A 23,637-nucleotide genomic window follows, 5' to 3' on the forward strand; every position below is an offset into this window, starting at 1 on the left:
CTTGCTACCACCCCTTCACATCAAACTAGGTTTGATGAAGAACTTCGTGAAAGCCATTGACCGGACTTTGCCAGCATTCCGATACCTGCATGAAAAATTCCCTCGACTCAGCGAAGCAAAGATTAAAGAGGGAGTTTTTGTGGGTCCTCAGATTCGAGAGCTTTTCAAAGATGACCGGTTCAACAACTTGCTGGAAGGTGACGCGAAACAAGCATGGAATGCTTTTCGCCTAGTTTCTACAAACTTCCTCGGAAATGTTAGGGCAGAAAACTATAAGGAACTAGTAGAAGACATGTTGATGAAGTATAAGAAACTTGGCTGCAATATGTCTCTAAAGATTCACTTCCTTCATTCCCATTTGGATTTCTTTCCTAGCAACTGTGGTATTGTTAGTGATGAACACGGCGAACGTTTTCATCAAGATATCGCAACAATGGAACAAAGATACCAGGGAAAATGGTCCACTACAATGCTGGCTGACTACTGCTGGACACTCCTCAGAGATGCTCCCGAACAGCTGTACAAGAGACAGGCGAAGAAATCTAAGATGTAGTCAATGACTTGATTTTTTATAGGTAGGCTATTACAGTTGACCTTTTACTATTGGAATGCATTTCGTTATGTAAACATTAATTTCTTGCAGATTACAAAAAAACTAGAGCCAATTTTGCAATTTGACTGTCATATTCGTGTTCAGCACATAAAAATTGATAAGAATTGACTAATTTTATTTCAGTAACATGACTTTTGTAAAAATTTGTTGTCCAGTGATATCGGTGTTTGACCTATTATCTGAACATGTTAGAATAGGAGGAATCTAAGCCTCAAACACATCACGCACAATCTGACTTGAGTTTTTAATTAATTAAACATAATCAATCTTTAATATATATATGATTTATTCACATTGCGAAGTTGGCATATGGTTTAAAAATGGATATATATATATATATATATATATATATATATATATATATATATATATATATATATATATATATATATATATATATATATATATATATATATTGATCTTTCTCCATATGGGAGCTTAGAGCACCTATCAGAACGTATACAACACCATGATGCCGTGTAGCGTGTTTCCCTTTATTTCAGCTGTATGTGCCATTGCTCTCAATGCATTTAAATAATACGCGAAACGGGCCGATTCCAAAGATAGTGGGTGTGATGGAAGCTTTGGTCCTAGATCATTCCGATCACGCACTGATCATAGTGTGTGCGTGTGTGTTCCAGAAAATGAACTGGCCAATTAAATTTCACTTCGGGTTCATTAGTTTGCAAGGTCACAGACTAGCCACGATCTTTGCTTAATATCAGAAAAGCTAACTTGCTTACGATTTGCCTGGCGAACAAGGAGCGGAAAGAAAGGTTAGTATGCACTCTCACTCCTCTGCGGTATTAGATTAGATTTGCTTATTTTAGTAGTGTACTATAGAACGCCAGAGCTGTCTTAAGATGGGAATTTGTATTATATGATGTGCATTTGTACTTATATGATGTGCAAACTTCTTTATATGCTGTGCTTTTGTACTTATATTATGCGCAAACTTCTTTATATGCTGTGCTTTTGTACTTACATTTTCAAAGAATTATCAAAAGCAAAACAGCACAATCGGTAGACCGACTTCTCATATATCTTGTTTGGTTTTCATTAAAGAACAATTGTAGAAAATATTAAATCCATCCATGAGTTAGTTGACTATAGTTTGATAGGGTCGTTTTTTGTGTTCTTTTTAAAATGTGTAGCAATCTTCAATCGCAGCTGCGTCATGCCTGTCGCCCGCGCTAGGAGAGTATCGAGAATGAGGCCAAGGATAAGTGAAGGGTAGTAGACTGCCTGACAAGTCGACGATGCCTGGAACACGGTGAAACATTAGTCGTCACTCTCATGTCACGTTACTTACAAATACATTGTATTTAAGTGTATTAACTCGAAATGAACATCATTTTAGTCAAATGAATTACATATTGTAAAATTGTATTGTCGGTTTATCACCAAATGTGTTCTAAATGCATCACGGGTTTTCCCTGCCGTAACCCCCGTTTGTATTTTATCATCCTTTTCTCTCTTTTCTAACTTAGACCAACGATGATCAGATGTGGTGTCCAGGTTTTTATAATACTCATCCTCAAGTACATTACAGCGATAGGTAGTAAGTATTTTGAAGTTATTTTTTGGTATAATTTGTATAGGATTTCATCACAACATGCCAATCAGATATAGTTTTCAAAAAGCATAAAATTCGTGGTGAGACGAACAGATGATTCTGGTGTAAAAGTATGTGCTTGGAATGTTTAAGTTATGTAACGTAATCATTCTTGTACATAGTGTAACACATCTAGGACGCATTAAACCAACTAGTTCCTACACAACACCACACCTGTAAGGAACGTTTCGTAAATGTTCAAAGTTGTGAAATTTATCTTTATTGACCTTCGTGATCGGGAGGTGCTGATCTTTGTACATTTTTATTGTTTACTCTTTTAAGATGATAATTGCTGTTAGTCTTTTTGCTGATGTTGTTGCTCCGATTATGGTGTTTTTTTAAAATCTTAAAATAGAAGTACCGTGGATACTGTCCTACAAGTCGGATCGACATTAAAATGTCACAGATCCTTGCATAATGCGTATAAATACGAGTATATATGCAGCTTGTTAGGTCTAATAAGGACAGTGATTCTCAAACTGTGTGCCGCGGCACACTAGTGTGCCGCGAGAGATTTGAAGGTGTGCCGTGGGAGTTTTGAAAAATATTTAAAATTGCTAGCGCATTGAAACCTTGAACATATCGAAAAATTAAATGGTAAATTAATGTAGCAAAAGTTAAAAAGTAACATATATAAAAGCGCAATCTCAGTCAGTCTGTCATTCATTGGTTCCTTTCGTAACGCGAGACTTGTGCGAGATCTCGGGAGAACTCGATCGCTCTAATTATAATAATAGTCCAATAATAAATACATGCATCTCATTATACAATGTTCTCGAATTTTCCACGCTAAAATAATAAACACACGATGTAACAAATTAGACCGCTACATGTGGCCGCTAGGGGTGGCAGCTATAGAATGTTCTGGTATTTTCCACGCTAAAATAATAATTACACGACGTAACAAATCAGACCGTTCCATTCTAACTTTGATGCTTATAAATAGAGTTTGTTCATTCTTTAGCCATGGACAAATACTTAATCAAGTCTGGAACTCTGAAAGAGAAACTGTTAAATGAAAAGCAAGGAAACAAAGAAGATTACATCGAGTATGGTTTCATCGCTTTGGGATCTGCAGATGCTCAATTGCCATTCTGTCTGATCTGCGACGCAGTTTTGTCGAACGAGGCGCTTGCATCCAGCTAATTGAAGAGACACTTAGAAACAAAACATCCAGCTGTAAAGGAAAAACCAAAGGAATACATCGAAAATCTCGTGGTTCAACAAAATAAACAAGCTAAGAAACTTACGAACTACATGAAGCTGTACGAAAAGGGATTGATTGCAAGTTATAAGGTCGCTCAGTTGTTGGCAAAACGCAAGAAAGCACATACAGAGCCGAATCAGTCATTGCGCCAGCATTAGCAAGGGTCGTTGTAACTATGCTTGGAACCGATGCTGCCGAAAAAGTAAAGAAAGTTCCTGTGTCAAATGACACGATTTCGCGCAGAATTGAAGACTTATCGTTAGATTTAAAGGATCAAATCTGCGAACACTTCGACGCGCCTGACGATGAATTGTCTCTGTTGTGGTCTCTTCAAGTTGATGAATCTACAGACGTTAGTGGCAAAGCTAAGCTGTTGGCTTTTATTCGATTCATAAAGGATGGAAAATTTGTGAACGAGTACTTATTTTGCAAAGATTTAGAAACTACGACGAGAGGCGAAGACATTTTCCGTTTGGTGAATGAAACCATTTTGCTCTTCAGCCTACAGTGAAACCACTGTGTCAGCGTTTGCACCGATGGATGTCATTCAATGCAGGGAAGAAAGAATGGATTCGTCACTCTCGCGCGCCAATGAAAATCCAAACGTGTTAGTTGTTCGCTGCATGATCCACAGAGAAGTTCTCGCCTCCAAATCTTTGCCGAAAGATTTGGAGTCTGTTCTGAACCAAGTTATTCAAGTTGTAAATTTCGTCAAATCTTGACCGCTTCAATCTCGACTTTTCTCTCAACTCTGTGAAGCGATGGGTTTGGACTACAAATGCCTGCTGTACCATACCGACGTTCGCTGGCATTCAAGGGGAAAAGTGTTAAAGCGATTTCGTTCTTGGAGGTTGAAAAAACATACTTTGGATTCTCTCTTTATGACGAAATCAGGTGTCTGAAGATTCAATTTATCTCCGATTTATTCGACAAATTAGATTCGCTGAATTTAAGTCTTCAAGGACAATCGGAAAACATCATCACTGCAACATCAAAACTGAAGTCATTTGATGAAATGTTGTCGCTGTGGCAAAGTAAGGTCTCGAAGTGAGTCCTCGACTGCTTTCTGGACACAATGAGAGACCTATAATCGGCACTGCAGCATTATTTCCCATCACATGCAAGCGATGAATATGAATGGGTGATCAATCCATTTGGAAACAACGAAACTACAAATCTTACAACCGAAGAAGAAGAACAGCTCATTGATTTAAAAAACGATACATTTTTTCAGTCAACATTTCCCGAACAGAGCCTGGATGAGTTCTGGATCTCAATCAAGAAGTCATATCCTGCAATTAGTTCAAAAGCAATCAAAGTAATTCTGCCATTTGTGTCTTCGTGGTTTTGTGAGTTTGGATTTTCAGCATTCATTAAAATCAAATCGAAAAAGAGAGAGACTTCCTAAAATCGACGATGAAATGCGCGCTTGTTTGTCGACTTTGGAGCCTCGCTTCAATCTGATTGGCTCTCGAAAGCAGGCACATCCTTCACATAAAATTTAATATATAGGTAAAAATAAATACGTTTTTCACCACAAACATTTTTTGGTGCGCCGCAAGACAACAAAGTTTGAGAAACACTGAATAAGGAGAATAAATAACATAGACTCTGATCAGCATCTGTAATGCATGATGGTCGATCTGAATCGGTAATGCGTGATGGTCGATCTGAATCGGTAATGCATGATGGTCGATCTGAATTGGTAATGTGTGATGGTCGATCTGAATCTTTAATGCGTGATATTCGATCTGAATCGGTAATGCGTGATGATTGATCTGAATCGGTAATGCGTGATAGTCGATCTGAATCGGGAATACGTGATGGTTAATCTAAATCGGTAATGCGTGATGGTCGATCTGAATCGGTAATGCGTGATGGTTCATCTGAATCGGCAATGCGTGATAGTTGATCTGAATCGGTAATGCGTGATGGTTGATATGAATCGGTAATGCGTGATGTTCGATCTGAATCAGTAATGCGTGATGGTTGATATGAATCGGTAATGCGTGATAGTTGATCTGATCGGTAATGTGTGATGGTTCATCTGAATCGGCAATGCGTGATAGTTGATCTGAATCAGTAATGCGTGATGGTTGATATGAATCGGTAATGAGTGATGTTCGATCTGAATCAGTAATGCGTGGTGATTGATCTGAATCGGTAATGTGTGATGGTCGATCTGATCGGTAATGCGTGATGGTTGATCTGAATCGTTAATGCATGATGGTCGATCTGAATCGGTAACGGGGGATGGTGGATATGAATCGGTAATGCGTGATGGTCGATCTGAATCGATAATACGTGATGGTCGATCTGAATCGGTAATGCATGATGGTTGATCTGAATCGGTAATGCTTGATGGTTGATCTGAATCGGTAATGTGTGATGGTCGATCTGAATCGGTAATGTGTGATGCTTGATCTTAATCGGTAATGTGTGATGGTTGATCTGAATCGTTAATGCGTGATGGTCGATCTAAATCGGTAATGCGTGATGGTTGATCCGAATCGGTAATGTGTGATGGTCGATCTGAATCAGTAATGCGTGATGGTTGATCTGAATCGGTAATGCGTGATGGTTGATCTGAATCAGTAATGTGTGATGGTCGATCTGAATCTTTAATGCGTGATAGTCGATCTGAATCGGTAATGCGTGATGATTGATCTGAATCGGTAATGCGTGATAGTCGATCTGAATCGGGAATACGTGATGGTTAATCTAAATCGGTAATGCGTGATGGTCGATCTGAATCGGTAATGCGTGATGGTTCATCTGAATCGGCAATGCGTGATAGTTGATTTGATTTGGTAATGAGTGATGGTTGATATGAATCGGTAAAGCGTGATGTTCGATCTGAATCAGTAATGCGTGGTGGTTGATCTGAATCGGTAATGAGTGATGGTCGATCTGAATCGGTAATGCGTGATGGTTGATATAAATCGGTAATGCGTGATGGTCGATCTGAATCGGTAATGTGTGATGTTCGATCTGAATCAGTAATGCGTGGTCGTTGATCTGAATCGGTAATGCGTGATGGTTGATCTGAATCGTTTCCTTGCAGGTGAACCCGATTTGATTCTGTATTAATATAGTCTAGTTTCGAGTCATTTATCCAAAGACCGTAACAAATAAGCAATGAATAGCTTCATGTATATACATGTGAGTTTCGACGTGGTTAGTGTGTGTGTGTGTGTGTGTGTGTGTGTGTGTGATTTGGATTTTTGAAACATTTTCAGTCATATCGCTACGACGTCTGTGCAGTGTGACAGTTTACAGTGATGTCTAGCACTGGAGAATCATGCCACAGACATGTAGCATGATTTCCCACCCAGTAGCGTTCTCTTTTCACCAGGCCGACCAATCCTAACACTAACCCGTTAATGCTTGCGAGGCAGCTGTTAGTATAATTTTTTATAAGTCTTTGGTGTGACTCTGTCAGGGTTCGAACCCACAACCTCCAGCATTCGCGGCGGACGCTCTAACCACTAGGGTACTGGAACGGTGGATTAGTTTTCATTGGTACTAACGTATGGAATGTTAATTATGTCAGATCGTTTTAAACGTTTATTGCCCAGATGCACATATTAGAGTTCATCTCAGACTGATCCTATATTAGAGGCCATCTCAGACTGATCTTACCTTAGAGGCCATCTCAGACTGATCCTACCTCAGAGGTCATCTCAGACTGATCCTACCTTAGAGGTCATCTCAGACTAATATTTATTGAGTTTGAAAACAACACCCTTACCACTGTCACTAACAGTGACAAATAATTTATTCTGATGTGTGAAAATTTGCAAAACTTTCTTATCAAACTGTTTTCATTAGGCAAGGATGGAGGTTTGCGGAATGTTATCTTTAATTATTTATAAATATCTTTATAAATATCTATTGTATGTATGTATGTATGTATGTATGTATGTATGTATGTATGTATGTATGTATGTATGTATTATTTTTTCTCTATTTACATATCGTTATTTTACTTGTTTCAAAACAGTCTTTCAGTTTTCCTTACAATTAGCCAGTCAGTAGGAGGGGGGGGGGGGTCGTACGGCACATATTTGTCATCTCCCTCTAAGTCATCAACATATATTTAAAACCAGACATGTAGACATGTTGTTCAGTCACGAAGAAACGAGAGAGAGAGAGAGAGAGAGAGAGAGAGAGAGAGAGAGAGAATCATTGTTACTACTGTCTATGGTAATCTTATATTTTAAATGATTGCATTTAGAATATAAACTTGAGTCAACTGTTTGGAGAAATATAGTGTCATTATACGTACATTAGCACGAAATGTTGCTTCCTGTCCGATTTGTATGCAATATATTCTTTAAAAGAACCATAAAGTCCACTTAATGTAATTATATCCCTTAATTTCTAATAATTTTGTCAAAATCCGGAAAATCATTATTTTTGCATATGCATATTGATTGCAAACAAATACGTTTCGTTTATTTTCATCCCTAGTACAACCATATTACCACCTTGATCCGTTTTGCGATTTTTTTAATGTCATATTCAAATTTATTATAAATTAAAACGAATAAATCCTATTGAAGTTTAACTGAAGTGCAAATGGATGTGTAGTGACTAATCTACTCGTCGAACAGGTAGGCACAAGCATTTTATTATTATTATTATTATTATTATTATTAAGTTTAATTGAATTGCAAATGGATAAGTGTACAGACTGATCTTCTCGTTGAACAGGAAGGCGCGAGTATTATTACTATTGTTATTATTTTTTAATTATTATTTATATTATTATTATTAATATTATTATTAATATTTATTATTATTGTTATTGGTTTTATTATTAAGTTTTATTTAATTACAGATGTATATTTGTACAGACTAATCTTCTCGTAGAACAGGAAATCACAAGCATTATTATTATTATTATTATTATTATTATTATTATTGTTGTTGTTGTTGTTGTTGTTGCTAAGTTTAATTGAATTGCAGGTAGATATGTGTACATACTGATATTCTTGTCGAACAGGAAGGCACAAGTATTAATATTATTGTTAGTGTTATTATTGTTTTTTAAACTATTATTATTATTATTATTATTATTATCATAGATCTCGGCGAAAATGAGAGAGATTCTCGAGATCCCTGTGGTATAACTGGAACGTGGAAGAATGAACTGGGCTCTGTTATAGAAATATCTTGTGGAAATGGAAACCTGTTCGGCAAATATAGAAGTGCTGTAGGCGAAGCAAAGGACTTTTATCGGCTCTCTGGCAGATATACAATGACCGGCGCTGAACATCAGGACATTATCTTTGGTTTTTCGGTTGCTTGGAATAACAATATCAGTGGCAACTCGAATTCCACTACAAGTTGGACTGGTGTGCATTACAAATCCGAAGATGTAATCTACACTCACTGGATTTTGACGAGGTACATGGAACGTGGCAACATGTGGGCATCAAATCTAGTCGGTCATGCTGATTTCCGTCGAATATAAATTTATTTTTATCAGCTATCAGTCAGTCTGCATCTAGAATCAATGTACTTGGAAGGATTTGAAATATTGATACGTCTTATTAAAAATGGTTGACAGGAAGCGAGTGGTATTTGTAATTCTTGCAAACGGAATTGACAGTAAACATAGCTATGACCACATCTCTATATCTATTTCTTTGTTTCATCCAAAATTCTTGTGGAATAAAAAAGAAAATGATGAAAATAAAAGAGTTCTAAAGACCGTAGCGTAAATATGATTCTCGGATATGAAATGCTTAATAGGCATCACAGATAATAACGAAGTGAATTTATCACGAGGTGTTGCACGATCCAATAGATTAAACTTCAGAATATTTTATACGATTAGAGTTTGACATCCTTGTATATAACTACGCTGTAAACATGTCAATATTGGTTTGACTCCCGTCATTTTTTTATTTGCGTTTGTGATTTTCATGTCAAGTCTACTTTACTACAAAAAGGTGATTTTCATTTTAACCTGTGAAGAAACTAAATCAGAAAGAAATATTCATACATCTGGCATTCAGTTAAAAATACAGGACATTTAGGTCCTATTTTCAAATTACAATATTGCCTTTCACGCAAGAACATTATCATCATTTACAAAAGTTTGTAAACAATATATCTGTACAAAAAAACACGTGACATATTATTCTGAGCCTTCTAAAATTACAAACATAAAAGTGAGTCTGTTAAGACCATTATTAAGCAAAGCACAATTCAGTTATTCAAATAATTGCATAATATTACTCCGCTTTATGCGAGATGAATTATTAATGTTATTCAGTGGTAATCACAGCCGTTATCTCTTATAATAATGACAGATTTCGTGGATTACAGATCTCGTTTGAAATTCCTCTCCTAACATGTTATATTTATATAAGCTTGTTTACTTTTCTCTATGATGTGTAGAATGGCGACTGTTCTGGAATATCCATCCTAATGTGCAGATTAGAAATCGTGTTATGTCCGGCATTTTACAAATCAGCGCAGAGTGATTCGTGCGTGATTTAAGAATTGGATCGAATCGTAATTTGTGAAATTTTGCGCAGAGAAATCCCTGAATCGTATTTATCAGATTCGAGAATTTGGTGGAATTCGGAATGTTGCAGGCAGGTTTATAAATCCGTATCTATAATGATTCAATTAATGCAAGATATGTTACCAATTTGCTATACTTATTGAATGCATGTTTCCAAGTCCAATTATGTAATTTTTTATTTTGTACCTCAAAACCAGTTTGATACGAGTATAATTTAGATAATAAAACTCGAATGAAATTCGGAGAGCGAATTCCACATTGCATAATAAAAGAAAGATACTTTGGAAAGAAATCTTAGATGCAAAGAAAACGTCCCCAACAAATCAAAGCTGCCACTTTGCAGCAAGAAATCTACTAACGTCTCTTGAAAAAGGCTGACTTCTCCGGAAAGGAGTGGTAGATATCGTTCGCAATGAAAAAATTATCCGAATTTTTATACGAGGCTGTTTTCTGGTTCCAAAGGAGAATGGCACTCTTCGTTCTGTCATACACCTTTGCGCACTCAACTCATTCGCGCCCCTAGGATCCAGATGGAAACACCACAAAGGATTATAAAATGCCGCCCAGCAAGACACAATCAATGAGGACTAGCAAGATGTATATTTTCACCTCCTCATTCGCACGTTATCCAGCAAGTTCGTACGATTCGACTTTAAAGTCGCAGTTTAGCAAGTAAGGGCACTCCAGTTCTGCCTCTACATTATTCCCAGTATTTTCTCTCAACTGACGACCTTTGTCTTGACAATTTCCATGGCAGAAACATTAAAATACCTGGAAGACATTCTACAAATAAAATATCATGTGAATTGTATCACTCATGTAAAAGCAGTAAGTCTTGATCAGGAACGAGCATTGAAAATCAGTACAGTGGTAGCTGCCTTGCTTATACAGTCAATCCGCCCAAAAAAATCCTTCTGCTGAACTTGTTTAATCCGGCAGCGTACTCATAGGACGAAGACGTCTGTGTATGCGCCAGTTACGAATCATTCAGTTGGCCAAATGGAGTCCGAGACAATGCCCACTGAACCAGCCTCTTACAATCTGCACACATGAGATTCTGTCTCAGAAAATGGGGCAACCTCACTTGCCTCAAGTAGAATTTACCACTGTAAGTATACCCTCCGGAAATCCTTTTTTAAGGATACTAATAAATAGCGATGGGGGTACACGTCCTTCCATCATTTCTAAAAGGAATTGGAGTCTGACATGCTGCTCCCCGTCCCCCTCATCATTTTACATATAATAATGCTCGAGATGAAAGTCATTTCGAAAGCGTTTCATTGGTTGCAGGAAGATCGAAATGGTAAGCTATGATTCTGTCCGACACCTGTACAGTATTGATTTGTCTCAATCGGCAAGATGGAACAAATTCCACAGAACTTTAATTTATTGGTGTCCTCAACCATAAATTCACGTTCAAGTTTGTCATATTCCAGGTCGACTAAATATATTAGAGGCCTCTCTCTCCCACAAGAAGCAACTACGCATACGGAATGGTCTCACTATTTCTCTGTTTTCATTCACATAAGTGCCATATGTTACCGCTAAATGGTTGTCTTCCAAACCGCCAACATGTACCTCATCAGTCCTAGATCCTAAGGCCTTGGCCACAGGTGCTCTTTCCATTCATTGGTACAGCCTGGACGCATACGTTTACCCTCCAATATTTCTGATTCCGATGGTGACACGGAAAGAAAGAGAATCGGAGTGTTGTCTCGTACTAATTGATCCACTCAAATTTGAAACATTTTTGATAAAAAATCTTATAAATCTCGCAACAGTAATCGCGATAATCCCTCATTTCTCAAGCAAATCACGATTGCAGGTGGTATAATCCCAGCTGAACCTTCACGTCTGGATGATATTAAACTAGCCCTCATAATAAAGCTCCAACATCCAATGGTGGAGAAAATCGCTAAAGCGCGATTGGCATCCACTATAAAAACATACAATGTCGAATAGGAAATCTTCACACAATGATGTGGCCAAAAACTCACTGTACCACTTCACGCATAAATACTCAAATCACGAATTTCCTGGAAGACAACCATTGGGCGGTCCCATAAGGCACATATCTGAATCGGCTCTTTGATTGTATCTACCGCTCTACGATTTATGACATCCTGTCCAATCGTCTGTCCAATTTAGATTTCACATTTCCAAAGATGTTGGCGTTGAGTCCAAGGTGGAATCTATAATGGGTACTAACTTGGCTGAACAAGACACTATTGAACTACTCTCAATGGCCTTAGTGGTTCACCTCTCATGCAAGACCTGCTTCTTCACCGCATTAGCAACGGCAACATAATCAGATAAATACTGGCTTTATCATTGGGCCAGAACTACTTTCACTTTCGACAAGATAGATCAATATCACTCACAGGGAATCAGACGTTTGTAATTATATCTCTACTATGGGTATTTCATCACATGGTCGTCTACATGGCCCATTGCATGCTTTGAAGTGGTATTTATAAGGATCCCGTCTTTTCGTCGAGGTAGACCACACCTCATTTTACTACTCAGAGGGAAAAGGACGACATATAAGCACAGACACATTCCTCCTGGATAAAGTGGGTTATTTTGGAAATAAAGCCAAATCGCATGCATTGAATACGTATTTCTGCTCATGAAGTTAGGACAGGCGCCATAAGCATTGTATTTGAGTGAAACTATTATGTAACTGCCAATATCTATAACATAGATCATCTCCAGCTGATGAAACAAATAAACATTGAGCAACAGCTTACCTCCAGGATTACTCTACAGTTGCATAAGGACGAGGATTAGGGAAGTTATATCCCTTTTGAAACCGCTTAACGACATAGGGCGTCTGTCCTACAGTCTGCTTACCTAGAAGCTGTATCTCATTCGCAAGTGTACCAGCAATAGTCTCACCGGTTTAAGGGCCTGTATCTCCATCAACTTACCTATTCTCCTAAGGTAACATGATCGGATAATGTATTTGAAGAAGAAACAAAGTGTACGTGGAAAAGATTATTTCCAGTAAAAAAAGTTTCCTCAATAATACCTAACTGAGCCTAATACAAATATACCTCAGCGCAGTAACATCCATACATGCAGCGAGCATTCCATTCCAGTAGCAACTGCGGTATTCACGGGAATTGCTGCCAATGCCATATGTTTGCACGAATTCTTATAGCTATAAAAAAGGAAAGAATATACAAGTCCCAGATGTGGTAATCACTGTCGATTTTTAAATGCATGCGAGTGTCAGCTTCGTTTAGAAGGTAACAAACAAGAAGATTATAACAATGTACAGACGATATTCAATCAAAACAATGCAAACAAGAAATATCCAGACTAGTACTAACGAAAGTACTTACTTGTTATGAATAGTCATTTGACTATTTAAATGGATATGTCATTTTATTTGAGCTATGCCTAAATAGAATGATTTGCGATTGTATGGCGTCATTTAGCATACAAGGTACTTGGGTGCCCTTGATTCAGCTCAATTCTTAACATGATTCTGGTTTTTGGTTTTCATTAGTGACTGTTATATGTATTTTGAACCTCCGATGTGCTCATGTTATGTAAGCATTGCTAGTGCTGTTGGCTATGGTACTAGAAGTAGAATGGATTGTTCTTCTACCTATGACTTCCGGGGGACTACTTATAATTCTTGTTCTGTCCAGATATACCTCTTAGCTACGGAAGCCATTTATTTATTTATTTATTTATTTATTTATTTATTTATTTATTTATTTATTTGACAGCCCTTATGGATTAAGTGGTTTAAGCGTCAACTCGGATGAGGGAGTTTGCGTGTTAGAACTCCGACTGAGTCAAACCAAAGAGAAATGATACAAGCTGATGCCTCGTTGGCGCTCATCATTAGGATTTTAGAGCTAGGACTGGTCTGTCTGGTGTCAGGTTACTCAGGATAATGTGAATGTGTCATGATGCCCCAATGCTAGACAAATATCTAAACCACCACACTCCTGGCATCGTAGGAATATGACTCAAATTATTAAAGCCACGTTAAAAATCCAAATACACACATACTTATTATTTATTAATTTATTTATTTATTTATTTATTATTCTGTAATACTTTCTTAGTACTAAATATGGATGAATATCTATTTTGTTTTGTTCTTCTTTCATAAAGAATACGAGCATATAATTTCTTCTTTTCTTTCTCCTCAGTTTAAAAAAAAATGGAAATGAATAATTCTTTCACTCTAGGGCGACTTTCACTCTTTCGTTTGTGGTATTGATACATAGGTATTTGTCAATGCACATCCATATATCTGTGCAAAAAGTAAATTGAGATAACTTCATCATAAGATCGTATATTTCCTCCTTTTTTTTTTCTTTATTTTATTTGATTGCACTTAGTTTCTTCCAATAAGATGATTTGACCGGAACTATCAACTAATTACACATTTGGAAGCTTAGCCTGATAACAAGAAATCTATAGATTTTAGACCATTACGAGAACAACGTTTTATTATCAGAGATGATATTTAATACATGCCGCTGTTTCTAATACAACCTATTTTGGTCAATTTGATTCATTATCACATGTCGACTTGGTAGGTCGATGCCATTGCAATTGGTAACTTAGTGGGCATGCGCAGGGACAAATCGAGTCCAATACACCCATGCGAAGAGCGATATGAGTTACCAAATTGCCTTTAATCCCTGGATAAATTTTCAATAAAGTATTTTCCCTGATGCACCTACACCAGATATATTTGCATAGTTGTAAATATTTGTCGTCTTTACACAGAGGTCTAGTCAAAAACGGTTTAGAATTTTCCAATAATTCGCCAAGTTTTCCGATCCCCGAAACTGTTCAAAACAGTTTTCTATATAAAACATCCAACTGTACGGCGTTTAAGGTGTCGGAAATTTCTAATAGAAATCGAGCAAGCCGGTTAATCAACAACGTGACACCAGCGTATGAAACCCAAATTCTTTGAATCAATCTGGTTGCTGATTATTTGATTTATCGTAACAAATAAAAAAGACATACATCCTCGAAACAGTAAAACCTGTGTTTCTATTTTATGTTGAGATTTCACTTATTTCTTTGATTTATCTAGTGTTTATTCTGGAATTGTGTTTCCTAAAGTTGCAATTGATATTGTTGAACATTTTCGAGTCTGTTTAACTAATATGAACCATTATTTCAGTGATTAAATTTAAGGCTTCTTTTTTCTTAACATCGTGAAATATATCAATTTCTTTCCTTGTACATATTATAAAGGATACATTTTCACGGGTATAATATATTTGTCTATTTTAGGTTTAGATACTGTATTAGGTGTGTAAAAGGTAAGTGAGTTCGCCTTGATGTCGGGACAAAATGCAGTCATACAGCTTTATTTGGGTTATCATTGGTGACCTTTTCTCAGCACGTATCAAGTATTTCTTCGTAACTGTTTTTGGTTATTGAACGAGTCAAATTTATTTTTCACCTAGCACTGCTATTAATTATATAAATTGTGGGATGATTTCTCTTCTGATACTTATTCATTGTTTTAATTGTATGTGTATGTTTATCTTCAGCTATCATATTTTCCAACACTGAAACTTACCGCTCCGGTGGCCTAGTGGTTAGAGCATCCGCCTCGAATGCAGGAGGTCACGGGTTCGAAGCCCGGCTGAGTCATACCACAGACTTATAAAAATGGTACTAACAGCTACCTCGCTAGGCGCTCAGCATTTAGGGGTTAGTGTTAGGACTGGTCAGCATGTCAGGATAATGTGACTGGGTGGGACATGATGCTACATGTCTGCGGCATGATGAACTAGTTCTAGCTATCACTGTAATCTGCCACACTGCAGACATCGTAGCGATAAAGCTGAGATACTGTTAAAGCTGCGTTAACAATTCAAATCAAACACACGCACACCCAACACTACAAGAAATTGATCAGTTGGATAAATTTCTGCGAGTTCATCGAGCCAATATCGTATTCCCTTCTGTGCATATAACACCTCTGGCTGCAATCGCAAAGGATTTTGCAACAAGAACATAACTCTTTTATGCATTGAAAACAGTAGCAGGATAAGTTATCGCCAATTTTAATGCGATCATTATTAGCAGTTATTTCCAGCAACAGAAATGTCCTCATCTCATGAATGTCAATAATGATGATAAAGTGAATCTTTTCAATACTCCCCCGCCCCCGTCATCAATATACTACTACTAGGAAATGTTAAATTATGTAGGTCTCATGTCACACAAATACAGAAAGTCGTAATAGTTTCTTTTTCACATCTGTGACTGCAAAAAAGAATTAAAATGGACAATACAAGAAAAGTCCGCAAAACACACCATAGAAACAAAGGTATCATATCCGCATCTGTGCAGAATTTCTGCTAATCGATACGTGGGATTAGAATTTGTTTTATCATTCTACGATTTCTTGTCAATTTTACACATTGCATAAATATGTTTAGTATGCTTTGTGAAGTCTAACTCTCTTGAAGTTTATCCAGGGTATTACAAGCAATTTTTACAAATTACCGGTGCTGCTGAATTAATAAATTTTAAGACGTACCATGCGGTCAAAACCGTTAGGTTATTATTATTATTATTATTATTGAGATATCTAAGAGAGTTTAGATTAAGAAGCACAAATGAAACACTTGAAGAGTATGCATTCTATAGAAATATATATAAAGCTCTTTAAGAAGCAAGGAAGCAAAAGCAGTATGAATTAAATAAACAAATGCCTTGTATATTCATTACACTCTATAAATTCACAACGTTTCTGGCGCCTTGTAAAGAATCCGTGTACTGAAATACGAAGCAGTATCATGTTTGCAACTTGGTATGACTATTTTTATTTAATTTTTCCTGTTCGTCAACCTGATACAGGTAATGAAATCATTAAACTGGTTCATGAACCTCTAGATATAACAATCACTGAAGAAGAGGCTCGCCGAGCATTGAGGAACCTGAAACATTTCAGTGCTTGGGGAGAAGATGCTTTATCCAGTGATTTCTTTAACTGCATCAATACTAACAATTTTATCTAACAAAACTGTTTTACATTGAATATTATCCAGAATATTGGGCAACGGTTCTCATAATACCAATTCTGAAGAAAGGGGATGCAAATGAACCCTCCAGTTACAGAGGCATTAGTCTGCTGCCAGCATTACGTAAAGTGTTTACAACGCTTATAAATAATATAATAAATAAATGTGTGGTCAAAAACGAATTGCTGGGCGAATAGCAAGAGGGTTATTCTACAGCAAATAATATATTTATATTATATACAATAATAGGGACAATAAGCATAGGGGTAGATAATATGTAATATTTATTGACTATGAAAAGGCCTTTGATATGGTAGAGAGACATGTACTGTACCAGAAGCTAGTTAATGAAGATATTAGTGAAAACATGTTAAGGATCATTAAGGCAATTTATAATGATGTAAAGGCCTTTGTGAAGAACAACGATGTTAGTATCGATGTCTTTAATTGTCTCGTGAGTGAACGCCAATCTTGGGTTTATTCTGTCCTCTTTTCTTTAGTTGTGGATGATCTGAAACAATTTTTAGGTGAAGTAACAGGTAAATTTCGGTAGAAAAATTATAATTTATTTTACTGTTTGTGCAGACAATTTAATTGTCTTTGCTGACACTGCTCATCAGTTGCAACTTGTGCGCAACAGTCCACATATATATTACCTAAAGTGGAACTTAAAAAGTAAATACAGTAAAACGTGTGATTGTATTTCGCAAAGGTGGCTATTTCAGAAGTTACGAAAAGTGAAATCATGACCATAAAGATGTAAAGATTGAATCATATTGTAGTATCTATAATGAATGTTTTCGTCAAACGTCTCCCATGTGCCAGAAAACTGTCTTTGTACGCGATGAAGGCTATGCATATTTTGAAGCAAAGTTTTTCAAAATCCGTAAAATTACCTGCATCTGGATTGTTTCGTCTGCTTGACTCGACGTTAGCTCCACTTCTTAAGTATGGAGCTTTGGTTTGGAAGCTTTATGAACGCAATGGTATCATAACAATTCATTTGTTAACTTGCAAATATATTCTTGGTACGTCTAGGTCAATTCCAAACGCATCCGTGCATACTTAATTAGGAACAATATGCAGAGTAAAAGGTATTTTGAAATAGGCCACTGAGAATATAATTTACTTGTCAAAGAGACCTAGAATTGATAAGAGACAGCTGCATGATGAGGTCAAGTCATTGGAAAGACCGCTTTTCTATAGGTCACTGAGAATATAATTCACTTGTCAAAGATATGTAGAATTGATAAGACATTGAGAATTTTGCTACGTAATCACTGTGCTTAGAGTGGAGAACCTGCCAATCAGAGACAGCAAATGAAGCTATGAAAATATTTTTGTGAAGAAAGATTGTCAAATGTGTAATGATAAAATCGAAAATGAATTCCATTTTATTACTGCTTTTTTATCCGCTCTATTGAAATTACGAAGAAAAGATTTGTCCAGCTCTGTATATCAAAACCGAACTTTAGCAAAAAATTAGGTCTTTTATACAAAATGATATTCGAAAAATTATGAAAATTAATTTAGCATCATTAGGTAGAAAAGCCATACAGATTGGAGAAGCTTTCCTGTTATCAACTCGTCCTATATAGACCCTAGTCCAATATCAAAAAAGGTCTTTGCTCCATGCAGGCGTTAGGGTTCTCTTTACTATATAATGAGTGACTACTGTGCAATACACATTTGTATTTCACCGAATGGAAACAATATATAATAGTTAATTACTCGCATGAATAGCATTTTCCATGGATACCATTTATTTTCTCTGTTTCATACTCAAACCCCTTTATTTACCGCAACATGTATGTATATGTATCATGGGCAAGTGGTCTATGTTACAAAGAAACATTATTGTTATTACTATTATTATTATTATTATTACACACATTTTATAATTTTTTAATGTGCTTCAGTGTTATAATTGTTTTATTAGTGTGTTCAATTTTAAGTTGCTTTTATTTGGTAACGTTTTATTAAATATTACGTGTTATTTTAAACATGTCAAATTTAATAAAACGTTACCATATAAAAATAAATTTAACATGTTATTTATACCGCTCCGGTGGCCTAGTGGTTAGAACGTCCGCCCCGGATGCGGGAGTTCGTGGGTTCGAACCCCGGCTGAGTCATACCAAAGACTTATAAAAAAAGGTACTAAGAGCTGCCTCGCTAGGGGCTCAGCATTAAGAGGTTGGTGGTAGGACTGGTCGGTCTGGTGTCAGGATACTGTGTCTGCGGCATTATGCCCCAGTGCTAGACATCACTTTAAACTGCCACACTGCAGACATCGTAGCGATATGACTGGAACATTGTTAAAGCTACGTTAACAATCTAAATCATACAAACACACACACGTTATTTTTGACAGTTTGTTACTTTTATTAATTTTTTCATATTGTTTGTACATATTATGTGAAATACTTACAATTTAAATACAAAATTTGCAATAATTTTATATTCGAACACGGTTTAAATTTTCATTTTAATTTCTTTCGCAATTTAGAAAAAAATAGAATGTATTAAAGTAAACAATTTCTGACAGTTTATAAAATTTTGTAATGCTCTAACTTTTCTGTAACTTGGTAGGTCTTTTAATTGGATGCTTTCAAAATAACTTTTCTTCCATAACATGTTAAATATTTCATTACGCTTAATATTAAAATAATATTTATTAAAGATTTGTTAAAACGTTTATTTTTTTAAAAAAGTTTGTAATATTTACAATATTTAGTTTTAATTAAAGGCTTTTCGGCTTTCTTCAAAACGTTTGTTTAAATTTAAAACATTTAAAAATAAAGAGTTTGTAAGGTTTCAATACTTTTTGCTCAGTTTGTTTTAAATGACATCCATTTTTTCTTTTTCGTTTCATTTTGATCCTTTCTTATTTTTAATTTTTTTTTTTTCTGCAATTTTGTTTTGTTAACGTTTCGTTCTGATAGTTATTGCAAAGATGTGTTTGTTTAAATTGGGTCATGTTTAAATAATAGCAATGCCAGTAGCTGGCTAAGGAAGGTAACATTTCCATTGGTCAGAATGTTACCACGGGATCAAAATGAATTGCGTTTATTTATGAATGAACTTTAAGGAGAACTACGTTTCTAAGAATATCCACTTCTATAAATAGAGTCACGTGTACAGCATAAGATAAACACTGCCAGTGAAGGTAGACACGAAGTAAGCATTACAGAAAAGAACATTCTAACATTTTTTATTAAAAATAATTTGGCTTCCATTGGTTGAAGGACTGGTATTATGATGACCTTATTTACGATCAAGCAGGGCAATCCCAAGTGCTATAAATAGCTATGTAACAGAAAACCCCAAACATGTATTACTACACTCAATTAAGATTTCTGTTTTATGATGATGCAAACAAAATATCAAGATGAATGATTGAAATTTCAATTATAATAGTTTAACGTTGTTTTTTAAAAATGAGTTTTCGTGGTATAAACTGTCAGTTGCCGATTCAGACAGCTTACTTAACGCCCTGACAGTTTATACTCAGAAAACAACAACGTTAAACTCTTAAAGGTTTTAAAACTAAATTATATTTTGTTTCTTTTAATTTGTGTTATAATATTTATAAACGTTTTACTTTATGTTAAAGTTGTTTGCTGTTTATTTTGATTTGTTTATTTTAAAATATGTTAATTGTTATATTTGAAATGTTTATCTTTTATAAGGTTGTGTTTTATTATAATAGTTTGCCTGAAATACTTTATTTTGTTGACATGTTTGTGCTTAGTACATTGCTTTTTTATTATGCATTAAGTAATGTTTTTAAGATGTTTTGTTTTTTGTTTCTTTAATAATATTTGTGGAAACTTTTTTGCTTGTTTTGTTGCATCTCCATCAGGTGTAGTGGTATGCTACGAATGAATCAATTCATGAATGAGAGCATTTGGAATACTTAAAGACGTACATGTGTTCTGTTCCGTTCCACGTAAGACCATTGAACAGAAGGATATGGGTATTTTGCGGAACAGAATAAACAAAAGTCAAGCGAAGCGACCTCTGTATTAAGGTATATTTATAAAAATGTATGTGTCTGCTATTCCGTTTGTATGAAATTACAACATTGTATATGCATACATATAACTTAACAGTTGAATATGGGTAGGTAGATGTATTTGGCTGGTTGGGTGATTTTTTCTTGTATATGCCTCTGATAGTCATATACCAAGAAGCATTTCCTTTGAGATATCAGTAGCTAATTTAATGAACTGCGTGGGTATAATGCGGTTCCGTTCTTCTACTTAACAATATCCATAATGATATTGATACATTGTGGAAATGAGCGGAATTAGTTTAATCTTCGACATATCGATACTTTGACGTATTTATGTAAAGATACATATATAATGTTAGTTCTCTCTATATGAATTTCATGAGTATACCTTAATGAATGGATAGGGGCAGGTCGGGTAATTGGTTGGTTGATAGACTGTTTTGGATGGCTAGGAAATAAGTATCAATGCCTCCGTTTCGCATTTATTCACTTAACCGTTCCGGCTGAGAGACGAGTAAGTACGATATGTGCGTTTTGTGGTTACGTCTCCGTGTCTTTATTTTTTTCCATTCTTAGTGATTTTTGTTGATTATGGGGACTCTGTGTTCGAAAGATATTGGTCAATGTGAGTAATTAGCGAATATCTAGGAGCAGACGCCTTAATGTATTGAAGTAACTAGACTTTATAACAGCATGTATTATTTTCTAAAAATGGTCCCACCCAATGTCTTAAAATGGGGAAATCTTAATATATGTAAGTATACACGTTTAGTAATTTGAGATAGGAATAATTCGTTGGACTGGGTGTTTGTGTAGTGTTTTATAATGCATCGTGTGAAGTACTGATATTCGGCTTAGAAAGGCTTACTGATGACCTATGCAAATAAGTAACAAGAAAATCTATGCAATTATAAAGTAGTGTTTCGTGATGTATTTTCTTTAGGTGATTAGATAGCAATTCCTGAGCGTTTAAGGAACCTGTCTGCTGACAATATTTGTATCTGACGCACCGAAAAGGATCATGTTTAAACAAGGATTTATCTTTGCTATCCTGTATTTACGTAAGTGCATGTATACGCCATTGCATTTGCTAAGTAGGCGCTTGTGAAGGATATTGTTCTTGTATATTACTTAATGAATGGATGGGGAATGTTATGCTAATTAATTCGATGGTTGGTATGTTTGGAAGGTAAGTTTATATGTCTATGTTATCTATCTATCTTTATATATATATATATATATATATATATATATATATATATATATATATATATATATATATATATATATATATATATATATATATATATATATATATATATATATATATATGTGTGTGTGTGTGTGTGTGTGTGTGTGTGTGTGCAATATATGTTTCTGATTTAAATTCTGTGTTTTCGCTCCGTTCGCAAAAGGATAATATCCTCAAAAATAATATAATTTTTTGTATTTTTTCTGTACTGAGCGGAACTAGTTTAATATAAAATATGTGTCTGTTATGATCTATTTAAGTAAATATAATATATCTGTTATTCTGCCCTTACGCTAACAGAACAACATAAAGACTCTCATTAGGATAAACAAAAAGATGTTTTGTGTTATGTTAACAAACACATCGGCCCATTTTAGAGTTTCAACATTACTCTTTTAAAGTAATATTCAAAAGAACTTATCTCGACATACTTCTTTTCTCCTTGTTTCAGTCAAGCGCACATGTTTTGGACGTGCAACTCCACATTTGAGCTTACAATCTCGAAGCATTGTGACCAACGTTACACGTGTATGCAAATAAAAACAAGGCTCCGGAAACTCCAGTCGGCCCGATGGACCAACCGCAAAGATTGAAAACCAGAAGCCGATGAAACTTCGATGATATTCGTGGAACAATTAGAGGCAAGCCAGCAGGAAACATGCAGATAAGAGGTGGTAAAGGTATAATGGACCACCATGTATCACTTGACATCCGTGAGCACGAATTGGATTTCAGGTATGAGCACGACATGTGTGAAATGAAAGAAGACATTAAAAAAACAAACTTCAAACACGTGACTAATCGTTGGATGCTAATACCACTCACATAAAACAAATCGCAGAGGTAAGATGACATTGTGCAGATCACGTTTATGCCACAAAATTGACTCATGCATAACTCCTGAAGGATAAACCTTGACTATGTAGCGATGCCTGTTGTGAGGGACCATGATGATCCAATTGGAATAAAGTACATGGTTAGACCGCCTAAGTAATTGGGTAGCAATGTGTTCATGTGATGAAAAGTGAATTTGTTTTGCGCAACCTTTGGCTCGAAATCAAATTACTTGTTAGCAATCTTATTATTTGATATATGCGTATACGTATTAAAGATTATCGTGCTAGTTCTTAAGGTTGTCGAACGTAATCCAGTTTCCACTACTGCAAGGTACAAGAAACAAACCAGCTATATTGTGTTGATATTCTAGCTATCCGTAGCGAATACGGACAACTTCAAAAAAATAGCGTTATTTTCCATAACTTGAGTAAAGCTGGTAATAAAATGAAACAGTGACAAATGTTTATTTACAGCATGTATTTATAAATAAGGTACGTGTCAATGCTATTTTTTAATGATGAAAACAATGATG

At 35.6% G+C, this 23,637-nt stretch overlaps 2 protein-coding genes across 2 annotated transcripts in view; both read left to right on the forward strand.

Annotated features, from left to right (window-relative positions):
• The first annotated feature begins 1,166 nt into the window (after positions 1–1,166).
• LOC149790561 (uncharacterized) lies at positions 1,167–9,013 on the forward strand. Its single transcript, XM_089972627.1, has 3 exons — positions 1,167–1,389; positions 2,104–2,171; positions 8,526–9,013. The coding sequence occupies exons 2-3, from the start codon at positions 2,111–2,113 to the stop codon at positions 8,912–8,914; spliced, it is 450 nt and encodes a 149-aa protein (XP_089828753.1). The 5' UTR covers positions 1,167–1,389; positions 2,104–2,110; the 3' UTR covers positions 8,915–9,013.
• LOC149790562 (uncharacterized) overlaps positions 2,122–23,637 on the forward strand; it is a 29,317-nt gene continuing 7,801 nt past the window's right edge. The window contains exons 1-2 of the mRNA XM_089972626.1: positions 2,122–2,174; positions 22,720–23,003. Of these exons, the coding sequence (XP_089828752.1) occupies positions 22,927–23,003 (77 nt within the window). The 5' untranslated portion in view covers positions 2,122–2,174; positions 22,720–22,926. The remainder of the gene's footprint in view (positions 2,175–22,719; positions 23,004–23,637) is intronic.

This window comes from Sinohyriopsis cumingii, chromosome 10, assembly GCF_028554795.1.
Source record: "Sinohyriopsis cumingii isolate HCF-2022 chromosome 10, ASM2855479v2, whole genome shotgun sequence".
NCBI classification, from domain to species: Eukaryota; Metazoa; Mollusca; class Bivalvia; order Unionida; family Unionidae; genus Sinohyriopsis; species Sinohyriopsis cumingii.